We start from the raw sequence: 23,589 nt of genomic DNA on the forward strand, positions 1-23,589 counted from the left end.
CAGCATCTCTTTCTCCGGTGAGAACATCCCCGCCTACTTCAGTCACCAACCTCGGGGTTAAAATGGACCCCCACCTCACGTTCGAGACCCACATCAAACATCTATGCAAGACTTCCTTTTACCACCACAGTAACATTGCAAAACTCCGTCCATCACTCAACCTGGCAGATGCTGAAAAGCTCGTCCACATCTTTATCTCCTCCAGGCTGGGCTACTGTAATGCACTCCTCATCGGTATCCCTAGTAAAAGCATTCAGAGGCTTCAATACATTCAGAACAGCGCTGCTAGGATCCTGATGAGGGCGCGTAAGCATGACCATATCACACCCATCCTCAAAAAGGTGGGTGTGTAAAACAAAGGGCCATGTGGCCTACAAAACGAAATGGCAGACAACAGAGAACTACAAGATGGCCGAATCAAAGACGGCTTCAGATTGAAGGAGGTTTTGCCTGACCGTGTGATCAGGACAAGGACAAAGTAAAAGAAGCAGGAACTTTGAGTTGCCTCTTTGGGTGTAGCTATATCGACAGCCAATTTGTGAGTGAGTATGTGTGTACTATGTGTGTTGCAAAGGGTTTGGGTGAGTACAGAGGATGTTTAGTTGCATGCATTAGCAAACTAACATCACTTAGCTTTGGTGAAGCCAACTAACCAATAACTTAACTGCAAACAATCACAACAATAACTCAATAAACAGCATTAAATCACAATTGACAAAGTTAAACAGTATTGCTTAGCCTGTACAACTGCAATAATGCTATGTTCAGTTGTTACATTACCAATCCTTGAGTGGATGTGGGGAAGAATTGTGGTTCTAGAAGCGGTCTTTGCTGTGCCCTTGTTCCGAAGGTGCAGATCTGAGGTGGCCAGTTGGTCGGTGTCTTTGCAGAGTTAGACGCTGGAGTCTCTGCCACCATTTCAAATGGCAAGGCCCAGAGAATAAAGCCTTCACATGTCCAGTTTAGATTTTAACAAATGACAAATCATCTGTGGTCCAGTGAATCCCAAAAACAGCAACATTAGAAAGATGTGTTCATTTGTGAATACAAAATGTTCAAGTATCATAAACCTTTGTCTGCCACAGAGTTTATATTCTGCAATAATCCAAAATCCAACGGAAAAATCCCATAGGCTTTTTAATGAGGAGAGCAGGGCGATGCGGGCAGATGCAGCGTTCCCAGAGTTGCATGATGACAGTTAGTGAACACAGGTTTTAGTTTTAATTTCAGTGCAGGCACGGTGGTACTAAACCTGAGACCTAGCTGTTGATTGCTAAGAAACAGGCCCAGCGCACAACTCACCATAAATACTCAAATGGTATTTTCTCGCTCTCTTTCAATTGCCACTTTTGGTTGCGCTGAGTCAAACCATGTCGCACCTCCTTTGTCCGTTGAAACATGCCAAACCTTGCCAAGCCCAAGATGAACCATCACTGAAGTCATGCAAAAAGCATGCCCAACCGCCTCCAAGCAGATAGCTGACTGCAGCCAACTCCTGATGACCCCTGAAAGAAGCGTGTATTGTGAGACTCAACTCACATTTGTCTGTGCAGGGGACCAGAGAGAAGGTGTTTTTAAAAGTCTCTGTAGCTTCTCACTGAATCTTGGTGGTGTGGAGTTCAGTTTGTCTCTGGCGTCCTTTTTTTTAAAAATAAGATTTCTGCTTTATTTTACTGTTTAATGTTTGCTTTGATGAGAAAATCCAACTTTGCCGATGAAAACCCAACTTTTGTTAATTTGCTGCTTCACAATCAAAGCTTTGATAAAAACACAACAGGGGGCTTTTATTGTGATTAATCTATAGGAAATGAATGTTTTTCACCAAATTAGGGGAGCATTGTGAGTAGCTCTTCCTCAATAAAAACAAGTCTACTAATATGGCAGGGAGAAAGAGTAAACGCAGAAGCAGCCACAGTGAGGTGTTAGATGAAGAGTTGCAATCGCACCCTTTTTAAGATGATATTAACAGCATCAATGTGTCCTATTCGGTATTGACAATCCGATTTACCATCATTCCATATTGGATTCCAACCCAGTCGCCCAAAACTTGTTGCCACTGTACATTTCTGCAAACTACGAATGTGTTATATTTGTACAATATTTTGTAGCACAATATTTTGTAGCGGATACGTTGAAACTTTAGGTTTCTTTTTTTTGTTTTTAATTGGTGAAATAGAGTGACAGGAACAAAACAAAATAACATGACAGAAGCAGTAACGTAGGACGTAAACAGTAGACATAAGGTGAGTAGACATACAAACAACAATAGACAAAAACAGCATATGTATGGGACATATTTCAGTTTTTGAATGAGGGGCAAATGTCCGTGTTATATGGCTTAGACAGGGTGGGGTATGGCGTGAATAATGAGGAGAGAAAAATCAGTAAACAGAATAAAAAGCAAACATATAAATAAATTTGAGGCATTAGGGTTGTAGTGATGAGAGAGGAGAAAAAAAAGTAAAGAAATAAATAAAAAATGAATAAATACATAAACAAACAACAACACATAATGTAACATAATATTACAACGTGATATGAAGAGATAATATATAATATATTATAAAGATATATATTATGACATAATACACAGTATAATATAAGCACAGCAAGATATAATATAGTGTGATGTATTGTAGTGTAATATAAAGTAATATAGTATGCTATAATACAATATAACATAATATAATATAATATAACATGACACTATATCACACAATAATTAAAATTATTATATAATATAACATGGCACAACATATCACTATAGTAATGACCCGTGGTGATGAGGGCCGGAGCCAAACTAGGGAACCGGAGAGGCGGGCGAGAGGTCCCTGCACCCAACCCCCAGCGGCACGACAGGGGGCCCCAGCAAGGGACAGGCAGGGCATGCCAGCGAGGAGGCCCACCCCTTGCAACCCCACCACCCTCTGTTCTGGTGAGATTGTTGTTGGGGCGGGCCTGCTTTAGGTCGCGTTCAGACCCTGAGGAGGCCGCCGGCCATCGCAGGTCCAGCCTCCTTTTTCCTGCTTTGGGACAACTCCCAGATTGTTTTTTTTGTTTGTTTGTTTGTTTGTTTTTGGTTTTTTCCCAGCCTTTTAGGAGATGGGAGGTGAGGTGGGCCCCACCCGCCCCACCCCTGACCCAGCCCCACCGGAGCCCCCGACACGCCATCCGAGAGCATAGCACAAAGCCACTGCACCCCCGCCACCCCCCAGCTATATTTGTTTGAGCTTATGGGGTGTCCAGTGATTTGGTTGCATTTCCACCAAGCTGTCAGAGTCACTGCTATAAATGGGTTTTTGAAACAGTTATGACGTTTGATTGATTGGGTGAGGAATGGAAGATCTAATATTGATAAGTCTTGACAGTCGTGTTGTTCTATATCCAGCCAGGGGTGTTGTGTATGATGAATTTTTTGCAACCATATGGGTATGTATTGAAGATGATTTGCAAGGTGGTAAAATCTAAAATTTGGAGCAGCTAGGCCTCCACGGTCTTTAGGTTTCTGAAGGGTGGATAGTTTTATTCTTGTTTTTTTATGTTTCCAGTAGAATTTGGTTATGACAGAGTCTATTGTGTTAAACCAGTGTGGTGGAGGATGAGTTGGTGTCATAGAAAAAAAGATTTATTTTTGGCAGTATGGTCATTTTTATTGCTGCTATTCTTCCGATCAGTGAGACTGATAAATTGTTCCAGCGAGTGAGGTCTTCTTCAATGCTTTTTTGGAATGGTATGTAGTTTAGAGAAAACAGCTGTGACAGCTTGGTGGAAACATTGATACCAAGGTATTTAATGTTGCCTGTTTTTATTGTCAGGGAGGTTTTTTTGGATGCAGCATTCCAGTCTCCTTCACAGAGTGGAAGAATTTTGGATTTGGACCAGTTTATGGAGTAATCAGAGATTTTTGAGAATGTGGAAACAAGACTGAATACTTCGGGGAGGGTTGTTGAGGGGTTTGTTAAGTACAGTAGGATATCGTCTGCATATAAACTAATCTTGTGGTGAAAATGCTTTGTTTGTACACCAGTAATGTGAGTATTTTGTTGAATGGCGGCTGCGAGAGGTTCAATGAATATTGCAAATAGTAATGGAGAGAGTGGACATCCTTGTCTAGTGCCCCATTGTAGTAGAAAGCGTTGAGAGGTGATATTGTTAGTTATAACTGAAGCGGACGGGGTGTTGTAAAGAGTTTTGATCCAGTGAGTGAACGACTCCCCAAAACCAAACTTCTCAATGGTAGTGAAGAGAAATGTCCAGTTGACTTTATCGAAGGCCTTTTCTGCGTCCAGTGATGTGATTATGGTGTTGAGGTGATTTCTCTGGGATAGACTGATGAGGTTGAATAAATGACGCATATTGGTGGATGAGTGCCTGCCTTTTATGAATCCTGTTTTATCTGGATGAATTATTGTGGGAATGACTGTTTCTAATCTGTTAGCTAAAGCTTCGCTTATTATTTTTAAGTCACAGTTGATCAGGCTTATTGGTCTGTAGCTGGAGGTGAGAGTTGGATCTTTATCAGGTTTGAGCAGAACTGAGATATAAGCTGAATTCATGTGTGGTATGGTTCCTGATGATTTGATTTCATTGACCATTCTGTTGAAAAGGGGAGATATGAGGTGCCAGTGGTGTTTATAAAATTCTATTGGTTAACCATCTGAACTGGGTGATTTGTTGTTGGGCATGGAGAAAATGAATTTCCTGAGTTCTTCTGAGGTCAAGGCTCGGTCTAATATGGTTGCTTGTTCTTCTGTTATTTTTGGTAATTCAATAGTGTTGAGGAAGGAGTGGATGTCAGAGATATTTGTTACATTGTCTGAGCGGTAGAGAGTTTGATAGTAGTTACAAAATATTGTGTTTATTTCTATTGGGTTGTATATTAAGTTTCCCTGTGGGTCTTGGATAGTTGTAATAAGTGATTTTTCTTTGTTTCTTTTCAGTTGTTTCGCAAGAAATTTAATTGATTTTTCATTATGTTCAAAATAATTCAGTCTCGTTCTTTGCATGAGAAAATGAGTTTGCTGATGTATTATGTTATCAAGCTGTGTTTTAAATTTCTGTATTTCATTTTGAGTATGTTCAGTGGGGTTGCAGGATTGTTGAGAATGGAGATGTTTCAGTCTATGTTCCAATTTTTGTTGTTTTTCTTGTTCCTTTTTCTTCTTGCGGGTAGAGTACGAGATGATATGGCCCCTGATGACTGCTTTTGCTGTTTCCCAAAGAACGGATGGAGATATTTCTGGGGAGTCGTTCAGCTCTATGAAGGATGTCCACTCTCTCTTGAGGAGGTTATTAAAATCTGTGTCTGCTAGGAGTGAAGTGTTGAACCGCCATCTACTTGAAGGGGTTTGTGTAGGTTCTTGCACTATATCAAAGCTGACTGGGCCATGGTCTGAGATGATTATTGGATGAATTTCTGAGTTGTTAATCTGAGGTATAATAGAATTGCTTGCTAGAAAGTAGTCAGTGCGGGAGTAACTTTTGTGAGGGGGTGAGTAGTAAGAGTATTCTTTATGAAGTGGGTTTTTGGTTCGCCAACAATCCCTAAGTCCAAGGTCTTCCATGTATTTTTTGATAATATCAGATGAGTGCCATGATCTGTGAGTGGTTCCAGTCCAGGATTTGATCTGTCAAGATTTGGATTGAGGATTGTATTAAAATCCCCCCCTACTATAATTGCTGAATCAGAAAGATTATTGAGATGAGAGAATACTGTATGAAAAAAATGTGGGTTGTCTTCATTGGGTCCGTAAATATTTGCAATTGTTATTTTAACATTTCTATTGTGTCCTTTGATGATAACAAAATGGCCATCTGGATCTGTGATTGTAGTTTCATTGTGATATGGGATATTTTTATTTATCAAGATAGCAGTTTCTAGCTTGTTGGAGTTGTAAGAAGCAGAGAAGATTTTATCTATCCATTTGGTCTTAAGTTTTATATGTTCTGATGCTGTGAGATGTGTTTCCTGTAGTAGGCAGAAACTGGGTTTTATTTTAGCCAGGTGGTTAAGAACTTTAGTACGTTTTGCTGGCGACCCAATGCCCTGGATGTTCCAGCTGATGTACTTTAAGGATTACACTGAGAAGAGGTTGCCTCCTCTGTTAAAATGAGCCATATTCAGTGTTTCAGTGTTTCAGTGTGTGCTTATGGCACAGTCAGGTACTTTTTTTTTTTTTTGAGAAAAAAGAGCATGAGAAAAAAGAGATAATTACATCTCTGCCAGTCCCCTCCTTTGCTTCCTGTGACATGTATCGTATGTAAGCATATTATAGACATACATGCACCCAAAAAATGTATACGAGAAGGGAAAACAGTTAACAAAAGCACAAAACAAGACAAAGTCTTGGGGGGGGGGGGGGGGATTTTTATGTATGCATCTTCATTGGAAAGAGTTTTAGCATTTAAGCTTATGTCCACGTTATATGAGCCAGGGTGTGATGGAGGAGTTCCGGAATAATTGTCCTTCTATGTACAGTTTGTCCACTACCAGGGTGGCCTGTTCACCCTTCTACCTGTGCTGCTTGAGGATGGGGTATAGTATATAGTTTTACGTCTTTCAGTTATTTCCTTTCAGCTCCCTCCCTTTGCTTTTCACCAGTTCTTTTTGTTGGAAATGTTCAAACTTTGCAATGATGGGACGGGGGCGTGATCCGGTGCAGGCTCCAAGGTGATGTATACGGTGAAATGTGATTTTGTTGACGGTGTCTGACGGGAGTTTGAGAGCGGACTGCATGAAGTTGCTAACGAGTGAGTAGGGGTTATCTGTCGTGCTTTCAGGGATTCCTGAGAAAATGAGGTTATCTCGCATGCTTCGTGTTTGAATGTCCAGGATGGTTTCTTTCAGGGTCTTATTTTCTTTCTGGATTGTGGATATCTGGGAGGTGAGTAGCTCGACAGTGGTGTGTAATTGTGCATTGTCTGTTTGGAGATTGGTTATTTGGCTGTGTGTGAATTCAAGGCTGGACCTGAGGTCTTTTATTTCCTGATGAAGCATGCTGACAACGTCCAGTTTTTTGTTTATGGATTCGAGTACACTGACCTGTATATCCGTGGTTTGAAGATCGTCGTGTCGGTGGCTGAATCTTTCTTTTTCCGTTTGTTTGGGTTGGGAGTGTGGTGAACCGGGCTGTTGTTTTCCATTGCAAGGCGGTAGTAGTAGTTGTCAATGTAATCCTCAAGGTCCTCCACTCTTATCGGCGTGCGGTATCTTCCTGTATGTTCCGGGTATGTTATTCCTTGATGATCGTGAACTTTTTGAAATGTTCTATGTTATTTTATAAGGCAGGAGAGAAGTTGTAGTCTGATCTAGCAGCCGGGCGCTGCCATGTTTCATCCAAATCTCGTCTCTGCGGTCTCGCGATCTCAGCGCATCTCACAGCCTTCCTCAGCGCCTCCCCTCCGTTTTCCTTTTCGTTTCAACAATGCTGTAGTTCACGTGTTTAGGTTTAGGCACAAAAAACCCACTTGGTTATGGTTAGAAAAGGATCATATTTTGGCTTGAAATACCCAGTTTGGGGGATACAACTCTTGCTGGAAATACAGTGACAGATCACTAAAACACATCTGGTTTTGTTGTTTGTTGGTCTTGAACATTGGTCTGCAGCTTGGCAGGCATTTTGCCCTTGTGACATGCCATCCACCATCCCATCCACCTCCTAGCAACAAGGTCAGTTTTTCATGTCACGTCACTTTAGAAACCTTGATGATACATATAAACTTACCTGGGTAAAAGAATTCCTGGTAATCTGTGTGGTTTGCGTTTCCACCACACCTCAAAGTTCCGGAAAATGTATTCAAATCAGGCTGATGACGTAGATTATTCGGCGTGCGCCCTATATTTAGCTTCGCCAGCTTATTGGTTGGTAACATGGTAACGTTAGTGCTGGTAGGGTGAGGAGGGGGTGTTTGTCTCAGCCAGCAGCTAAGTTTAAAAGTATTTTAATCTAAGTGTCAGACTGAGTTAGTCTTCATACAGACAGCTGTCATTTTAGCTTTTTTGTAACAATTCATTATCAGCCAAACTAGCGTGCTGTCTAAACTAGGATGTAAGACATAACGTTAGTGAGGTGGATGAGTGACTGTTGACGGAGCATATTGAATATCGCTGTCTACATGTTTACATGTTCATGCTTGCTGAACACATGTATTGATAAAGTATTGGCTTCTTGCTCACTAAGGGTTAATGTCACTTACAGTAAAGAGTGTAGCTGCCGTCAACTCGAGTAATTTCCGAGTTATCTTCACTTTGTTTGCACCGGGGCCACTCAGCTGTTCACTGGTTACCGTGTTGTGTAGGTGTGTGTGTGTGGATGTGTGTGTGTATGTGGAGGAGTTCAGTGCCGGCACAAAAGAACCAATACCATTAGCACTTCAGCACACAGCCCCGCCCCTCAAGAATTCCGGGGAATCTGAAAAGTCCTACCCCCTATACTAGGTACTTTTGCCAGGGCAAGTTTGGGGTTGAGGGAAAGTTTTTTTTCCGCGGGTAATTTCGGTGGAAATGTGCCGAGGTTTTTCAAAATCCCAGGTAAATGATAAAAATTTCTGCAGTGGAAAAGGGGCTCATGCGAACATTTTCTTCTGCAAACTGAGCTACTGACTCCTTATTTTATCTTATACACCCGTTTATATCAACAAGGGGAGACAAAACATTGATCTAAATATTTTCATGGACAATACACACTGATCAGCATTGCCTTGCAAAACTTAAATTAGCCATTAAAACAACACCAGTTCAACAGAATCATTAACTAATCCTCTGAAATGATCATACATTAGAATCAACACCTCTATACAACAGTTCCAAAAAAAGGTGAAGACTTACCTTCGTATAGGTTTACTGCAAGACTGCATCTGTTTTAGCTAGGTGGACCTAATAAACTGTAACTGTTTTTGCGGATTCCATGCATATGTACAGAACAGTAATTTATGATGTGCTTTTCCACAGCAGACATTTGGACTTGTCATAATAGGAAAGCACTGATACTGTTCTATTCAAGTGTCCCAGTAAGCCATGACTGTCAGCCAACATGAACAGTACCAGTACCGATGTGTTGATTGAACCAGCATTTATCATTATTACATGTCCTGGTAAATTAAAAAAAGTAGCTTATATCAGCAGCCTGTGCTGATGGCGTCACGGTGCTAAATCCAGCTTTTATAACATTAATAATCAGCAATATGACAACATGATTAACATAATATTATGTTTGTTCATGGACTTAAGAAGACTCATGAAGTTAAACTGAGGAATGATCTACACAATGCCTCCTTATTTCACTACAAAAAAATAACAAAGGTGTCAGCCGGCTAGGTGGGGATTGGCAGGGGGCAGAAAGTCTCTGCTAAATGACCATTGCTTAAAACTAGCTAGGCTGCTCACTGCTGGCGATATTGTTTCTCCCCTCTCACTCCATATTCAAAACATCACTCAAGCCTCACCTGTTCAACATTGCTTACAATCACTGACAAGTTCTTGTCCACTTCCCTTGTTTGTTCTGTTGCTTGTCTGTTTCTTCTTTTTGTCTTGTGTCCCTGAGTTTGAAAAGCATCTTTGAGTGCCATGAAAAGTGCTTTTTAAGTATAATGTATTATTATTATAATTACTATTATTATTATTTCCAGTAAATATCACAATATAAAATGTGTGTTTTCTGTTTAAAAAAGTGAAGTTACAAACATAGCAAGATTGTAAGTCGGTTACTCGCCCATATTTTAAGTGGTTACGTCTCTAGTCTTATTTTGAGTGCAAAGCTGATAACTACATGATTTGTTTAGAGGCCATAACAGAAGTGCATATTTACTGGATTCAGTGTGGAAAGAGAGCTCTGATGTTGTGCAATGGTCAGACACTTGTTTGCTGTTAGGCCACCGTGTTATTATGTTCCACTTGAGAGCGACTGCTGAGTCAAGTGCGTAAAATTCAGTATACCTATCCTGCTCTCAATATCAAACTAGTTTGAAAAAATTGACACAGCCCAATCCTGAATACCAGGACACTGAACGTGACGCAGCAACATGGAATTCAGTCATCATTTAATGCTTTTCCTAATGTAATAAGTCAAAATGTGTGCTGTGAAGAAGCATATTAATAGTTTTTAGCATTTCATCCATCTGGCCCTGACCACATGACTATTTCTTCAATGGCACACATATCAGTGGCCTCTATTCTATGTGCGTGATGACAAGCTAATCTGCACCCAAAAATAGTGGACTTTCAAAATTTGGGATTTTGAATATAATTTATGCCTTTATTTTGTCAAAACATGGCCATATTTAAAAGTAATGTGTACTTTGATTTTGCAGGGATTTTGACTTTATGGCTTTTTGTCCTTGACGGCATTGGGGATGGGTGGGGGGGTTAAACCAGTGAAGGGTGTTAACCTCAGCAGGGGGCAGAGGTGGAGTGAAGGAGGTTTGGGAGCAATCTGGCTTATTAAGGTCACTGGGTCTGACAGCAGGAATGAGGGTGAGGAGGATGGGGAGGTCTGGGCTGCGGCGAGGCTACATGGGGAACTGCAGGGGGTCTGTGCAACTCTTAGCTGGGCCACTCTGCCCAGAGGGGGCAGATGCAGGAACTGTCTGCTTGCTCATCGCATGTCTGCTCCTCTCCTACAGGTTTAATTTCATTTTGTTTATTTGAATGGCTCAAACACCACGATGTGACGTGATAACACAAACACTGATAAAATATAATGAAAAAAAAAAAATAGAAGAGGGGGAAAAAATGACTTATTGGTGGAATTGAGATGTAAAGCAGGCAGACACCTTAGCTTTAAACAAACAACAGAATGACAGAAAAAAAGGCAAATATGCCAAGATGACAAGCAAAGATTAAAGACTGCTATATCTGTGTGCTGTCTGGTGGGAAACTACAGAACAAGATGCACAACATAATAGGCTCATTCGAGATGAGCCAGGCCTGTGCAGACTGGATCACCGGTGATCAGCGCACAATGCATGTCGGTTAGTTTTGTGTCCGACTTCATCCCGACTTACTCTGACCTTTTACAACAGTGGACGGCGAGAGCAAGGCAGCCTCACTTTTTAGAGCCAGGCGCTGCAGTTGCTCTCCACCGACTGCACCGCCTGGTTCTCACCTGATCTAACAGCTGATTGGTTTAGATGGTGACTCAACAATATGACGTTTCAAATAAACTTTTCATTTTTGTTGAATTTCAGAGATTTCGATTTTATTTGTCTGATCTGAAGGTTTATTCTGTGAACAGAAAACATGTTGTGTGACTGATGGTGAAGTTTAGTTGTCAGAGACTGAATACATTCATCATAAACTATACAGAGTCTACTGTATATTAACACTGGACTGTTTTAGTTATTTAAGTATTTAACATCACAAAGACTTGTGGTCAGTGGGATGTGAGGATTCTTAAAATAACATCTGTACAGGTGTGAAGCCCTGCCTATATCTGACTGATCTGTGATGAAAGTTGTTGTCTTGTATAAAATATGAACCTTATAGTCAAACACAATTTATTTAGCCTCTGTAGTTGGACAACAGGTCTGCTCTGCAGCAGCAAACTGATATGATGCTGATTTACATGAAAATTAATGTAAAATGGAGGTTGAACCATGAACATAAATTACAGATCGCCTATAAAGCATCTTAATAAATCAATCTATTGTAACTAAAACAACTAGAGACTGAAAACAAACTGATATATGGATCTGATAACATTTTAATAAATCGACATCATATGGGACAGGATGTAGCCTGAGTGTTTCTGTGACTTCCTGTCCAGACTGAAGGCTGCTGGAAACTGTCGGGAAACTGTGCGACTTGACCTGTGAAACTGTGCAACTTTTTGTCACCGCCCCCTGCTGCAGCAGCCTGTTCTCGTCCACTTTCCAGCTGCAAAAAACATATTTTGGGAGGTCACAGTGACCTTGACCTTTGAGCTTCAACCATCAAATTCTAATTAGTTCATGCCAGAGTTCAAGTGGACGTTTGTGCCAAACTCAAGGAAAATTCCCTCAAGGCCTTCTTGAGATATCACGTTCACGAAATGACATGGACATAAGGTCACAGTGGCCTTTTTCACAAGAACATGACAGACGTCACACTAACCTTGACCTCTGACCACCAAAATCTAATTAGTTCATTCCTTGAGTACAGGTGGAGGTCTGTGCTAAGATTGAAAAATTCCCTCAAGGTGTTCTAAAGATAACACATTCACGAGAATGAGACAGATGAAGTCACAATCACTCTGGTCTTTGACCTATGACTACCAAAATTTAGTCAGTTTATCATTAAGGCCAAGTGGACATTTGTGCCAAATTTGAGGAAATTTCCTCAAGGCCTCCTTGGAGGGATGTATGTATGGATGGACATCCCTAAAATATAATGTCTCTGGCCATGGCTATCACCGGTGCGGAGGCATAGCAAAGGTGAAAACACCAGGTCCATTTCTGGTGTAATATACTGGAGCTTAAGAAGAACATACAACACCAAATTAACTGGCAAACATGTCCTAAATACCTGGATTAACATAGCAGAATACCTTTTGAGGATTTAAATATTAATATAATTTAAGCAGCCACAGATAGCTTCTATTGTGGGAGAAATTGCATAAAATAATGTATTCAAATGAAATAATGGAGGTCATTGTGGTAAAAAGGAGGCTTTCACCCTCTATCTTTTCATTTAACCTGTCTTTTCTTATCACGCTCTACACATCTCCTTCCCCACTCTTTTCTAATGAAACATCCTCACATCTTCTTTTCACCCTTTCTGTACCGTCTGGCTTTTCTTTCATTTTTGTTTTTTATTAAAACAGGGTCCTCGGTTCATTTGAATCAACCAAAAGATATGCGTAGCCTGCTGCTTCACTGTTTCCTTACCAATGACTAAACTGTTGTAAGAGTTATAACAGTTAAAACACCTGCTCAGACCTGGATTTTTCTCCAGGCACATCCTCACCCTCACAGAGAGACACAGGCTTGATTCCCCAGCTGTTTGGTGCCCCGGATACATCTTGGCGGAAAACCAATTAGAGTGTGAATCGTACTCCATCTCGTTAATTGTCTCTCATTAATGCTATTTAATTAAAAGCTTATCTCCTGTTGTGGAGGTGCCAGGGCCCTGCCAGTTAGCAGTAGGAGATAGAAGCAAGAGCAAATGAAAGAGGGGCAGTTTTATGAAGTCGAGATAGACGGACTATGGCGGACTGCCTGAACTAGTCTCATTAGGTAACTTATTTATGCTGATGAGCATTTGGAATCTTTATATAGTAACCTTCATTTATCCAGGGACTGTTGACTGAGCCCAGGTGCTTCTTCTATTTTCACATTCACATACATTTCTCACCTGGGAGCTGAGCAGCAAAAGACAAATTGACTCTACGGTGTGTCATCCATCTTGTTTATAAACACTTTGTCTATAACTGAGCCCAGGGGGTCAAAGACTGCATTAATTACCAGACTGAGAGGCATAAATGAGGCAAACAAGGGACAGAGTTTCTCTGTATCCAAACTTCGGAGTTAAACTGTTGTCATCTGCTGTGTGAAATAAACCTGGGGTGCACTGCTGCTGCCTGTTAGGTCAGAATGTCATGAAGAAACCATTCCACTGTATTTCACATTTTACTTTCCACGCTAAATGTTTCTAGAAATCAGCATTTCTGACCTAAGTTCCCAATGTTCCTCAGCACAGACAAATAAAGAGTCTTTTATTTTATTTATGCTATTTCTTTCATTTTTCTTTCTAGGAAAACACATCTTTATATGCATAAGTCTCAGCAGCCATGGAAATGCAGCATTCTAAATCCATTATAGAAAGTGCAATCTCTCTACTAACAACACATGCCATCAGACCAGAGACCAGCCACCTGAATAGCTGATACACAAAAACAGGTTTGTACAACCAAAGAATTTCTGCACAAACCACCACAGACTGTCTCAGGGAAGCACATCTGTACGCTGATTGTCCACACCAGGGTTTTACTCTGACAACAGTTTGTCAACGCAACTGACCCATGCAGTTGTGAGGCTGGTTGAATGTACTGCAAAACTCAGGGAAACAACATTGGAGACGTCTTATGGTAGTGAAATAAACATTCAGGTCACAAGCAACAGGTGGGAATTCCTGCAGTCAGCATGCCAATGGCACACTCCCTGTGGCATCGTGTTGTGTGATCAAACTGCACATTTTAGAGTGGCCTTTTATTGTGACCATCCCAAGGTACACCTGTGTTGTAATAATGCTGTTGAATCAGCATCTTGATACGCCACACCTGTCAAATAGATGGATTATTTTGAAAAAGAAGTGCTCACTGACACAAATTCTAACAATTTTGTGACCAAACAGAGAAATATATCGAGTGCATAAAAAAGCCTTCTCTTAAAGTCTTTACCTTAAACCTGTGAAAAATGGTAGCAAAAAAAAGTGATGCATTTAAATTTTTGTCCGGTGTAATTTACATTAGAGGTGGATCATCAAGAATGAATACTTACATTTAAAGTACAAGCATCTCTGAGTTCATGAGATTTTGTGAATTAATGACTAATGAATAGCCTACAGCATATTGACATGTTTCTCTTCCATTGTTGTTGATCAGCTTGTGTACATGCAAGATGTGACCATTGGTCTTTGTAGTAGGCTATTTGTTCCACACCTCCTCTACTGTGATTGTACGGCTGGATAAAAAGTGACAAACGCAGTGTTTTACCCAAAATTGAACATTTCTGAACTCCGGATGACCAGAATAAAATGACAAACATGCAGCACTCAGCGCAGAATAGACATTCAGTGCCTCGTCAATCTGCGCTGGTAGCATAGTGTAAATATGCGGTGCTCCCATTGCAAAGAATTAAAATACAGTAGCATCAGGACAAAACCGCTTTCTTTTCAGTGAGCTGAGGTGGAGCTTTCGCTGCTGCTACATCTAGCAGGCGTTTTTCTTCCTCCTTTACCATTTACATGCAGATTAAAACACTTATAGGTGTATATGCTGCCCAATTAGGTCTGGAAGAATTGCCTCCCCAGTACGTATGGTACATACAATACTGGAGAAAAAATCATGCTCTCAGAATTTTGTATCAAAAATTATCATGAATTCTCATTAATTCTCATGACATCCCTTGTGGTGTATGTGGGACACTGAACCATCACAATCCTACTACACTGACTGCTGTAAACTGTGTCATGCAATTTAACAGAAGAGAAATACAGGAGGTGGGACTAGAGAGACCTAACTGCACAAGCTTTGAGCTTTCATTACATATGTATATACAGCAAATCTCTTTTCCATATCCCCCAGGATTTAGGAAGCTATTATATTAAAACATTTGGTTGAGTCTTTAAGCAGATTCTCCTTTCCTGTTGGGGCCCCGGGGTCAAGCAATTGCAAATCAAACAGTGGCACCTTGAAGCCATTCATAGTAAAAGAGGAAGCAGTGCCAAAGCTGTGACTCACCGTTGATAACCGGGGTGTACACTACGATGCCGGCAAGATTTGGGTCAGACACTGTTTTGTCAAGGATCAGCCCTCCGATGCTGCAGAACACAACATAATTAGATCATTAACTGGTGTTATTGTGTGTGTGTGTGTGTGTGTGTGTGTTTGTGTAAGGTGGAGAGAGAGAGAGACAAAAGGGCATTCTTCATCTAAATGATGTCCGCAGTGAATGTGTGCTTATCTATAAATGGCACTAAAACTGCTTCATCAGCTGCACTGAGTGGTGAAGACTTACAGACTAAAAGACTGTGCAAGAGTTTCAATAGTTTGCAGCTTTTGTTGTCTATTGTCTGACTCTATAAAAGCCTGAAAAATGTGGTATTACCTGCCCTTACAGTGAGAGGTGAGTGAAACAACTGCTCTCCCTCCTACTGGCCGTAAGGCTGCCAGGTTCAAGGGGACCCAAGGGTGTATGTGCTTATAGGTGCTGCAATTTGCTTAGAGGATGAGTCATCAAGCAAACCAGATGCTGGGAGTTGCAGACACAGAATATCTGTTCTTTCCCCTTTGAAGACTAAACACACACACTCAGAGTTCCATACACAAACACACACACACACACACACACACACACACACACACACACACCTGCTGATGACCATGGCAGTGATGACTGGCTCCCATCCAGAGTAGAGCAGAGTGCGGCTGGCCGGGTGCTTGGAGGAGATGATGATCCACAGGGGAGTTAGACACATGAAGAAGGTGCAAACCAGTGATGACACATACGGGTAGGTATCTGGGGAAGAAGAAGAGACACATTCATTTTTCTTGATTCATTTTCCCTCTTTGAGCAGCAGCATGGAGATAATCCCAGAATGCACTAGGGGAATGGCAGGGAAAACACCTGGGAACTGTTTAAACCTGTTGGTAATCCAGCCATGACTGTGGACACATTTTGTCAGTACACACTGAGTAAAATGTGACTTTTCTGAGACAGTGAAAAAGTTCATGAAACATGACATCATCAATAGCAAGGGAGTCAACTCCTCAGTTAAAGTTGCTCTCTGCAGCATAGTAAATAGATCAAAGAGAAAATTCTTAGCTAGGAATGCCATTTAGAGGGACTCCTAGGTATAAACAAACAGCAACCGCCGGGGCTGAAAAGTGAAGCCAACATGAAATGCCCAAAACTGCAGTTGTTTGAATGTCCACTTGAGGCTGACTCAAGAGGCCTCTCAATCCCCATAGACCTCCATGTTAAAATGCCCAACTTTACAGCAGAAATAAACATGTTTACATCCTGGTCCAAAATCAGTCTTGGCCTCTGTAGCTAATTTTGACATTTATGACAACTGTGTATGGGGGCTGAATTTTTATATAACTCACCGGTTTACATTTTATTAAGGCTTAAAGTTATGCATAATTAAGGGCGAGGCTGCTTTGAGTGACAGACTGTCTGCTGTGTATTTGGCTTTTCAGTTAGATCCACCCCTTACTCCTCCACAGCGCCAGCCTCTTGCCCAAATACAGTCACTTCTAGCTCCAAAACATCAAGATGTCAACGGTTGGAGTGCCTAATTGGGTGACATCATGATAGCTACGTCCGTATTTTTTCTAGTCTATGGTTATAAAGTACTTTGTGAATATGACTCCATATCTCCTGTCTGCAGCTGGAAGCATGCTTCTCCTGGCCACATGTAGGCGAACGTGCACAGGGGTCGCTCAACAAGAGTGGAATCAACCATTCAACTCGCCTCACACAAAGGCCTGCACAAAGCTTTGTTAAAATTTCGGTTACCCATAACACCCTTTGTCTGTGTAGTTTTGTTGAGAAATTTTTGTGTATTTTTTAGGGGTGTAACAAAACATCGATCTGGACCAGTACATTGATTCAATTATCAACAATCTAATATCAGGGAAACAAAGTTGAAACATCAACATATATCAGCATGTACGTATATACTGAGTGATTTTGGGCAATCCCAGACAAAAGATGACCAATGTGAAAGAAAACTTGCTGGAATCTCGGTCGCTCTAAAACAGTGGTCCTATGTCACACAGTGAGAGGTTCAAGGATGGCTGTTGTCACAGTCATGTGATCAAAGACAGCCTGGGATAAAATTCTGACATCGACAGAAATTTGGGATGACCATCTCACTGTGTGACTGGTGCTATGTCTACTACCCATCCAATAGAAATGCAGCATGAAATGACTCACTGGCACTAAACTCAAACAAACAGACAGGCAGTAACTCGCCATGGAGGCAAAACGCGCTAAAAGAAATGTGCGAGATTCCAGCAAAGAGGAAAACCTTGTGAAGCTGTGGCAGCAGAAGCCCTGCCTGTGTGATGTGTCCTTCAGCTCTTAGCATGATCACATAAAGCAGGACGAAGCATGGAAGGAAACAGCAGTAGAGTTGCAGCTGCCAGATAAGCAACCTAGTAGCTAGCAAATCCACACACAGACACACCACAGTATATAGTACCCACAAAACTTCAGCTTATTTATCAATGTGATGTTGTGTTATGTTGTGCTTCCCAGTTGGAAAAGTAATAACCAGTGCAGCATCCTTGCACACTCAGTATGGGAAGCTATTGCATTGTACGTCATACCCTGCGATTCAGTAGACGCCGTCATCATATAGTCTGCATACATCAAATTTGATGTTGTACCTAAGTTTATTAGATCCATCTTGCACTAAATATATAAGACTGCTAAAATCTCAGTCTGTGGGAGGTTTAAGATGCACATTTATTTTGAAATTCCCATGGCATGTCTGTGTAAATGGTAAATGGACCTGCACTTGTATATCGATTGAATTTTTTGAATTTTATTCATAAAAGCCCAATATCACAAATCACAATTTGCCTCAGAGGGCTTTACGGCATACGACATGGCTCTGTCCTTTGGACCCTCACAGCAGATAAAGAAAAACTCCCCCCCAAAAAACTTTTAAAGCCTTTGGAAACACAGCTTGAAATAGTAAAAATGCATATATTATATCAAAGTCGAGTGTCTCATTAATCATCCACAAAAGTCTGAGTGAAAATAACCATTCATAACTATCAGAAAACCTGGTTTAAAAACAGTTCATTTTGCTGTTGCCAGGACAGAGTGGGCGTGGCAGATAACGCTCTGATTGACAGCTCCCTCGTTCTGATTGACATCTCCCTGGCTCAGCAATGGCTGCCACAAATTTAATCCAGACGTACATGTTTGAGCCCTCTGATGATTCAGAGGATGAAGCAGAAGCCCTGCCAGCTGAAAATGATTCCTTTCAGGTGGTCACTGAATGGTAAGTTTCAAAATGTTTTGTGATTCATATTAATGTTACTTCATTGAATAACTTTTACATGCGTCGCGGTGTATTCATTTGGGCTCCACTGACTGCATACGGAAGCGACACGTAGAGAAGCCAGCGGGGTTGTTTACCGTTTGCTGAGCCGAGAGGCTACATGTAGGTTGCATGAAATGTTAAAGCATTTCCCACCTAAGTTATTACATATATTTGAGTTATCTACAAGTTTACTGTACTGTTTGTCATCTACTTGCTTTCAAATGTCCGCCACGGACATTTACACAATGTCACGGATAAACATGGGTAAATGCATGAAAAAAAAATCATCACATATCACCTTTGATAATGGTTTATTCATTTAAAAACACATTGTGCTCGTTTAGCACACTATTTCATGTAATTTTTATCTACTGGAGGGTCGCGTAGGGGAGCGTAGCAAGACAAAAATAGAAGAGCAGCGTAAGATAGAGAGTTGTCGCGCTGCTCCCATTGTCGGTGGAGCCGCTGTAATTGATTAACAGGGGGGCAAGCTGCTACGGGACTCGCGCTGCAGATGTGTCGTGGTGCCCGGTGGAGCCCAGCCGTTAGCTGAGACGAATGGCAATAGGAGGCTAGCGCTTTGCGTTTCTTGACTGAGATACATTTTCATTGAAAACATAATCTGCTCAGTTTTTCTGATAATAGCCTTTTTCATTCAAACACATCCAGTCTTAATAGATTAAATATGTCTTTACTCTGACACACACAGCCGGCCAGCCGTCTCTCTGGCGTTGTGTAGAAGTATTTGCCCGCCTCGAATAATGTTCCCCTCCGGCTAAAATTGTGTTGTTTCCCGCAACATCACCTTTGCGACTGGGGATATGTTTATGCGTAGCAAAACTAACTGCTTAGGGTTGGGGTTAGGGGTGAGAAAGGGTGCACATTACGTCCCCTCCCCGCGAGCCGACACCGGCATCGGGCCCGGGGGGCAAGCCCGGCCACTCACAAGCCGCCTCTTCCTGCAGCTCCATGAGCTGCAAAGGCTCGGATTGTCCGGGCTCTAGAGCCGTCCAACCTGATTCGAGTGCTGCTGGGAGCCCGCCGGAGGCAGAGCCTTCGTTGGGTCGCAGCCGAGCGGTTCAGCCAGTTTACGATCTGTATTTTCTGAACATCAGACTAGAAAGACGAGTTGGCTCAGACTCAAAGAGGCAGATTTAGCTGGAGCAGAAAGGTTTTGTTGCGCTGCCACTGGGGGGTGGGATGAGACAACTGACAGATGATTTATGATCGGTTTGGAATTTCTTGCCTAATAAATCTCAGGGATAACAATGGCCAAATCAAACCCAATTTCAAGAATGTACAAAAACTTAAAAGACAGATATTTCGAATTTGGATGGAAACTGATTTCTAATTGTTTTACATGTTTAATATTATGTACATAAGACCCTTAGATAGTTAGAAGGCTAATGTGGATTTGGGTTTCCAGAGGCTTTAATGGGGAAAAAAAAAAAGGTAGAAACCTTAGGAAGAGCCACTGAGGATATATATAGCGCCTTTCTGGTCATCTGACCACTCAATGTGCTTTTAACACTCAAAGTCACACTCATCCATTTACACACACATTCACACATTGGTGGCCAAGGCTACCATACAAGGTGCCACCTGCTTTTCAGTTTTTTAACACACTTACACACTGATGGAACAGCCACCGGAAGCAATTTGGGTTCAGTATCTTGTTCAAGGATACTTCGACGTGCAGACTGGAGGAGCCGGTCGAACCACACAAAACATTCAAACAGTGTTAGCAGCCTGGCAGCAGGCAGATCGTGGCACGTGGCCAAGTAAAAGACAAAAAGGATATTTACTGGTATCGTCTCATAGTGATCACAGGCCCCTACATTGAAACAAATCAAAACCGTACTGGCCAGATTTTGTGATATCAGCAAATATTACTTAAAAACTTAAAAAATACTAACATGCTAATGATAGCAGGTATAATGTTTCCATGTTCCATCTTAGTTTAGCATTCTAGCATGCTAAGACTTGCGAAGTAGAACTGAACACAATGTGCAGCTGAGACCAATGGGAACATCATTAGTTGTAAAGGTATTTGGGCTTGGATTGCAGTGTTACACTGGTTTCAAGGTATACCATGATATGACAAGAGAGAGTTATCACACCATGGACATTTGCTTATTTATGATATTGAAAACAGCTGCAACTGGATGGAGAATCTCACCTTTATTTGGTTTAAAGTTTCAGTTAAACTGATAAAATGTTTGTTCAACCAAAAAAAACCTACTGTTCTGACTGATAATAATAATTCTGTAATACCAGGAAATTGTGATGTGTTCTAAGATGGTTATCGTACAGTAAATATTTCATATTGTTTCAACCTTAATTTGGGCATGATCAGTGTGGCAGTAGCTGACAGCAGGCACCAAACTTTGTGACCCTTTGTATCATTCCATGTCCCCTCTCTAAATTTGAAGGTTTGCATATCCCAAAAGTGCTCCTAATGAACGGTTCAGCTCCAAAAACAGAAATTCAGTATGAGGTGCCAGATGTTGATACTGTGGCAGGCTGCCACACATAAATGAGTGTGGGAAACCCTAATGAGCCTTTTGGTGCTTCTGTTTAAAACTATTTTGACGAAACTTTTTTTTCCCAAACAGAAACCCACAAACTCACTTTCTGACAAGTAGGTATCCACGAGCTGTCTTGCATCAGGCATTTACTAAGGCTTATGAGAAAAACAAAAATGAAGTATTGACCAAATATCAACCCAAAATGAAGAAAACATTCTCCTGTATATCTAACACTACCTGTTAACCAATTTGCCATGACATATGTAACGTGAAAAAACACTATATCTGTTGATCACATTGGCAATTTATGTAGGTTACTGCATGCCTTATTTTGCATTGAGGAAAGTTAAACATGGACTGAAACATCTGCAACATTTTTTTCATGTTCTGTACAGCCCCAGCATGTAAATAGAGGCATTTAAAAAAACAATCTCGTCTGACTCTTTTTTGTGCGTGTACAAAGTTTTTGTAACTAATCTATCTAATCAAAAGAGGTCGAGATAATTAACTGCAAAATAAAGGATGTCCGTTTCAGTTAATTTTGCTTTCAAATGGCTTAAAAAAGAAAAGCCAAAAAAAACCCCATGAAATACATGAGGCATCTTTTTAGTCTGGCACTCCATTTATTCAGTGAGCTTTAGCACTGCATTTCAAAGCACTATCCCATTAGAGGTGGTAAAATTTGAATGTTTTGCCTTTTAGCCAGCCAGTTGAGTTAGCATGTCAACTGCCCAACCTCAAGTCTCCTTTAAATTCTTGGCTGCTCTGGACTAGAACCACCTGGGTTGGGTGGGAGTAAGTGTTGGCTACATAGCAGCACTGCTCATTCAGTGAATAAAGCTGGTAACGCCTTCCCAGTGGTGGAGCGTGTTGCTGCGTAAACATTGTGGCCACCCTCCAGTCTCCCCACAGGTCGCCCTGGTGAGTAACATGCTTCATTTTGAACTGCAAAACCCGTTAACCATTGTTTACTTTGTTAACAGCCCTTAGCCATGCTGACACTGCCAATGGTGGTAGCACAGACAACAATGCTGAAGGGGGTTTTATGGCTCAATACTGAGCCACTTGCTCACCAGGATGAGGTGGAGGAAGACCAGAGGGTGGGCACAATGTTTCTGCAACGCTGTTGGGTCTAGACGGTGTTTCTAGCAGTGATGGCCGAATGAGCACTGCCACACTAACACTAGCTCCAACCAGGCCTGGATGGTGCACAGTAATCAAAATTAACCTATAAAGCAACATGCTATAACCAGTGTCGCAATGAACTTTTTGGCTCACCAGCAAAGTGGACTGGTATACGAAAAAAATGCACTGGTGAAGCAGGCTTTTATTAACAACCAAAATAATAAACTAGCTTTTTCTTTTGTCGTATATACAATTGTCTCAGTACATTTCATTGAGATAAGGTATTTTGTTGAAAACAAGCCTAAAGAAGTTAAAGTTATAAAAGTTTGTACAGAATCTTCTATATGCCAATGTCACGGTCTTTGTAATCATGTGCAGTCGCCCTTTTTTGTGTTTTTATGGTTCACTTCTTGTATACATTAACATAATTTTTGGCTTTTCATCGTAGTAATCTTATTTTGTGTATTATACTGCTTGTTTGAGTGCTGTACATTTTTATTCTGCATTTTTGTTTTATCCTGTCTGTCTGTAACTAATATTGCTGCCTGTCTTGGCCAGGACATTCTTTTTTTTTTTCTTTTTTTTTAATTGTGCAAAAAGAGTGAAGACAAGTACATAAACAATAAACAGATAAACAAGATTATACAAAGTGGGACCAAGACAAAAAACAACAAAAAAAACAACAAAAAAAAAAGACAAGAACAAATATGAAAGAAGACATCATGAGGGGGCCCTAACAGCAGCTAACAGCTATGCTTCTCAGTCAAGCAGCGCTGGCCTGCTTGCCTGCTGGCAAATGCATTCTGGCGCTGGCCACTAACAGCGGCTAACAGCTGTTAGCGGCGCAGTGATGCGAGGAGAGGGATGAGGTGTGTGAGGTTGAGCCACTTGACAGTTGTCAAAAGACAAGACGTGATTGGTTTGTTTCAATTTACACCCACCCCAACTGTCCTACATTGTAAACGCAGCCAGCTTGGAGGGGGTTTGTCAACTCGCATCACGTGTGTCTGTGTAGGAGCCTGAATGAATACTCCATGAAGTATCAGATGACATGGTTTCATCAATGTTATCATATCTTTTTGGTACACAGTGGCTACCGCTGTTGCAATACATGTTTGAAACAGTGAGGTGCTAGAGTGCGCTATCCGTCTGAATGCAATATATGATTTCAACGTTAGATAG

The 23,589-nt window shown here is 41.2% G+C and overlaps 1 protein-coding gene across 1 annotated transcript in view; it reads right to left on the reverse strand.

Annotated features, from left to right (window-relative positions):
• slc41a2b (solute carrier family 41 member 2b) overlaps positions 1 to 23,589 on the reverse strand; it is a 149,342-nt gene that overhangs the window by 46,129 nt on the left and 79,624 nt on the right. Inside the window, exons 7-8 of the mRNA XM_049567086.1 lie at positions 16,065 to 16,212; positions 15,435 to 15,514 (exon numbers count right to left, since the gene is read on the reverse strand). Of these exons, the coding sequence (XP_049423043.1) occupies positions 15,435 to 15,514; positions 16,065 to 16,212 (228 nt within the window). The remainder of the gene's footprint in view (positions 1 to 15,434; positions 15,515 to 16,064; positions 16,213 to 23,589) is intronic.

The sequence above is a fragment of the Epinephelus fuscoguttatus genome, linkage group LG22 (genome assembly GCF_011397635.1).
Source record: "Epinephelus fuscoguttatus linkage group LG22, E.fuscoguttatus.final_Chr_v1".
Lineage (NCBI taxonomy): Eukaryota > Metazoa > Chordata > Actinopteri > Perciformes > Serranidae > Epinephelus > Epinephelus fuscoguttatus.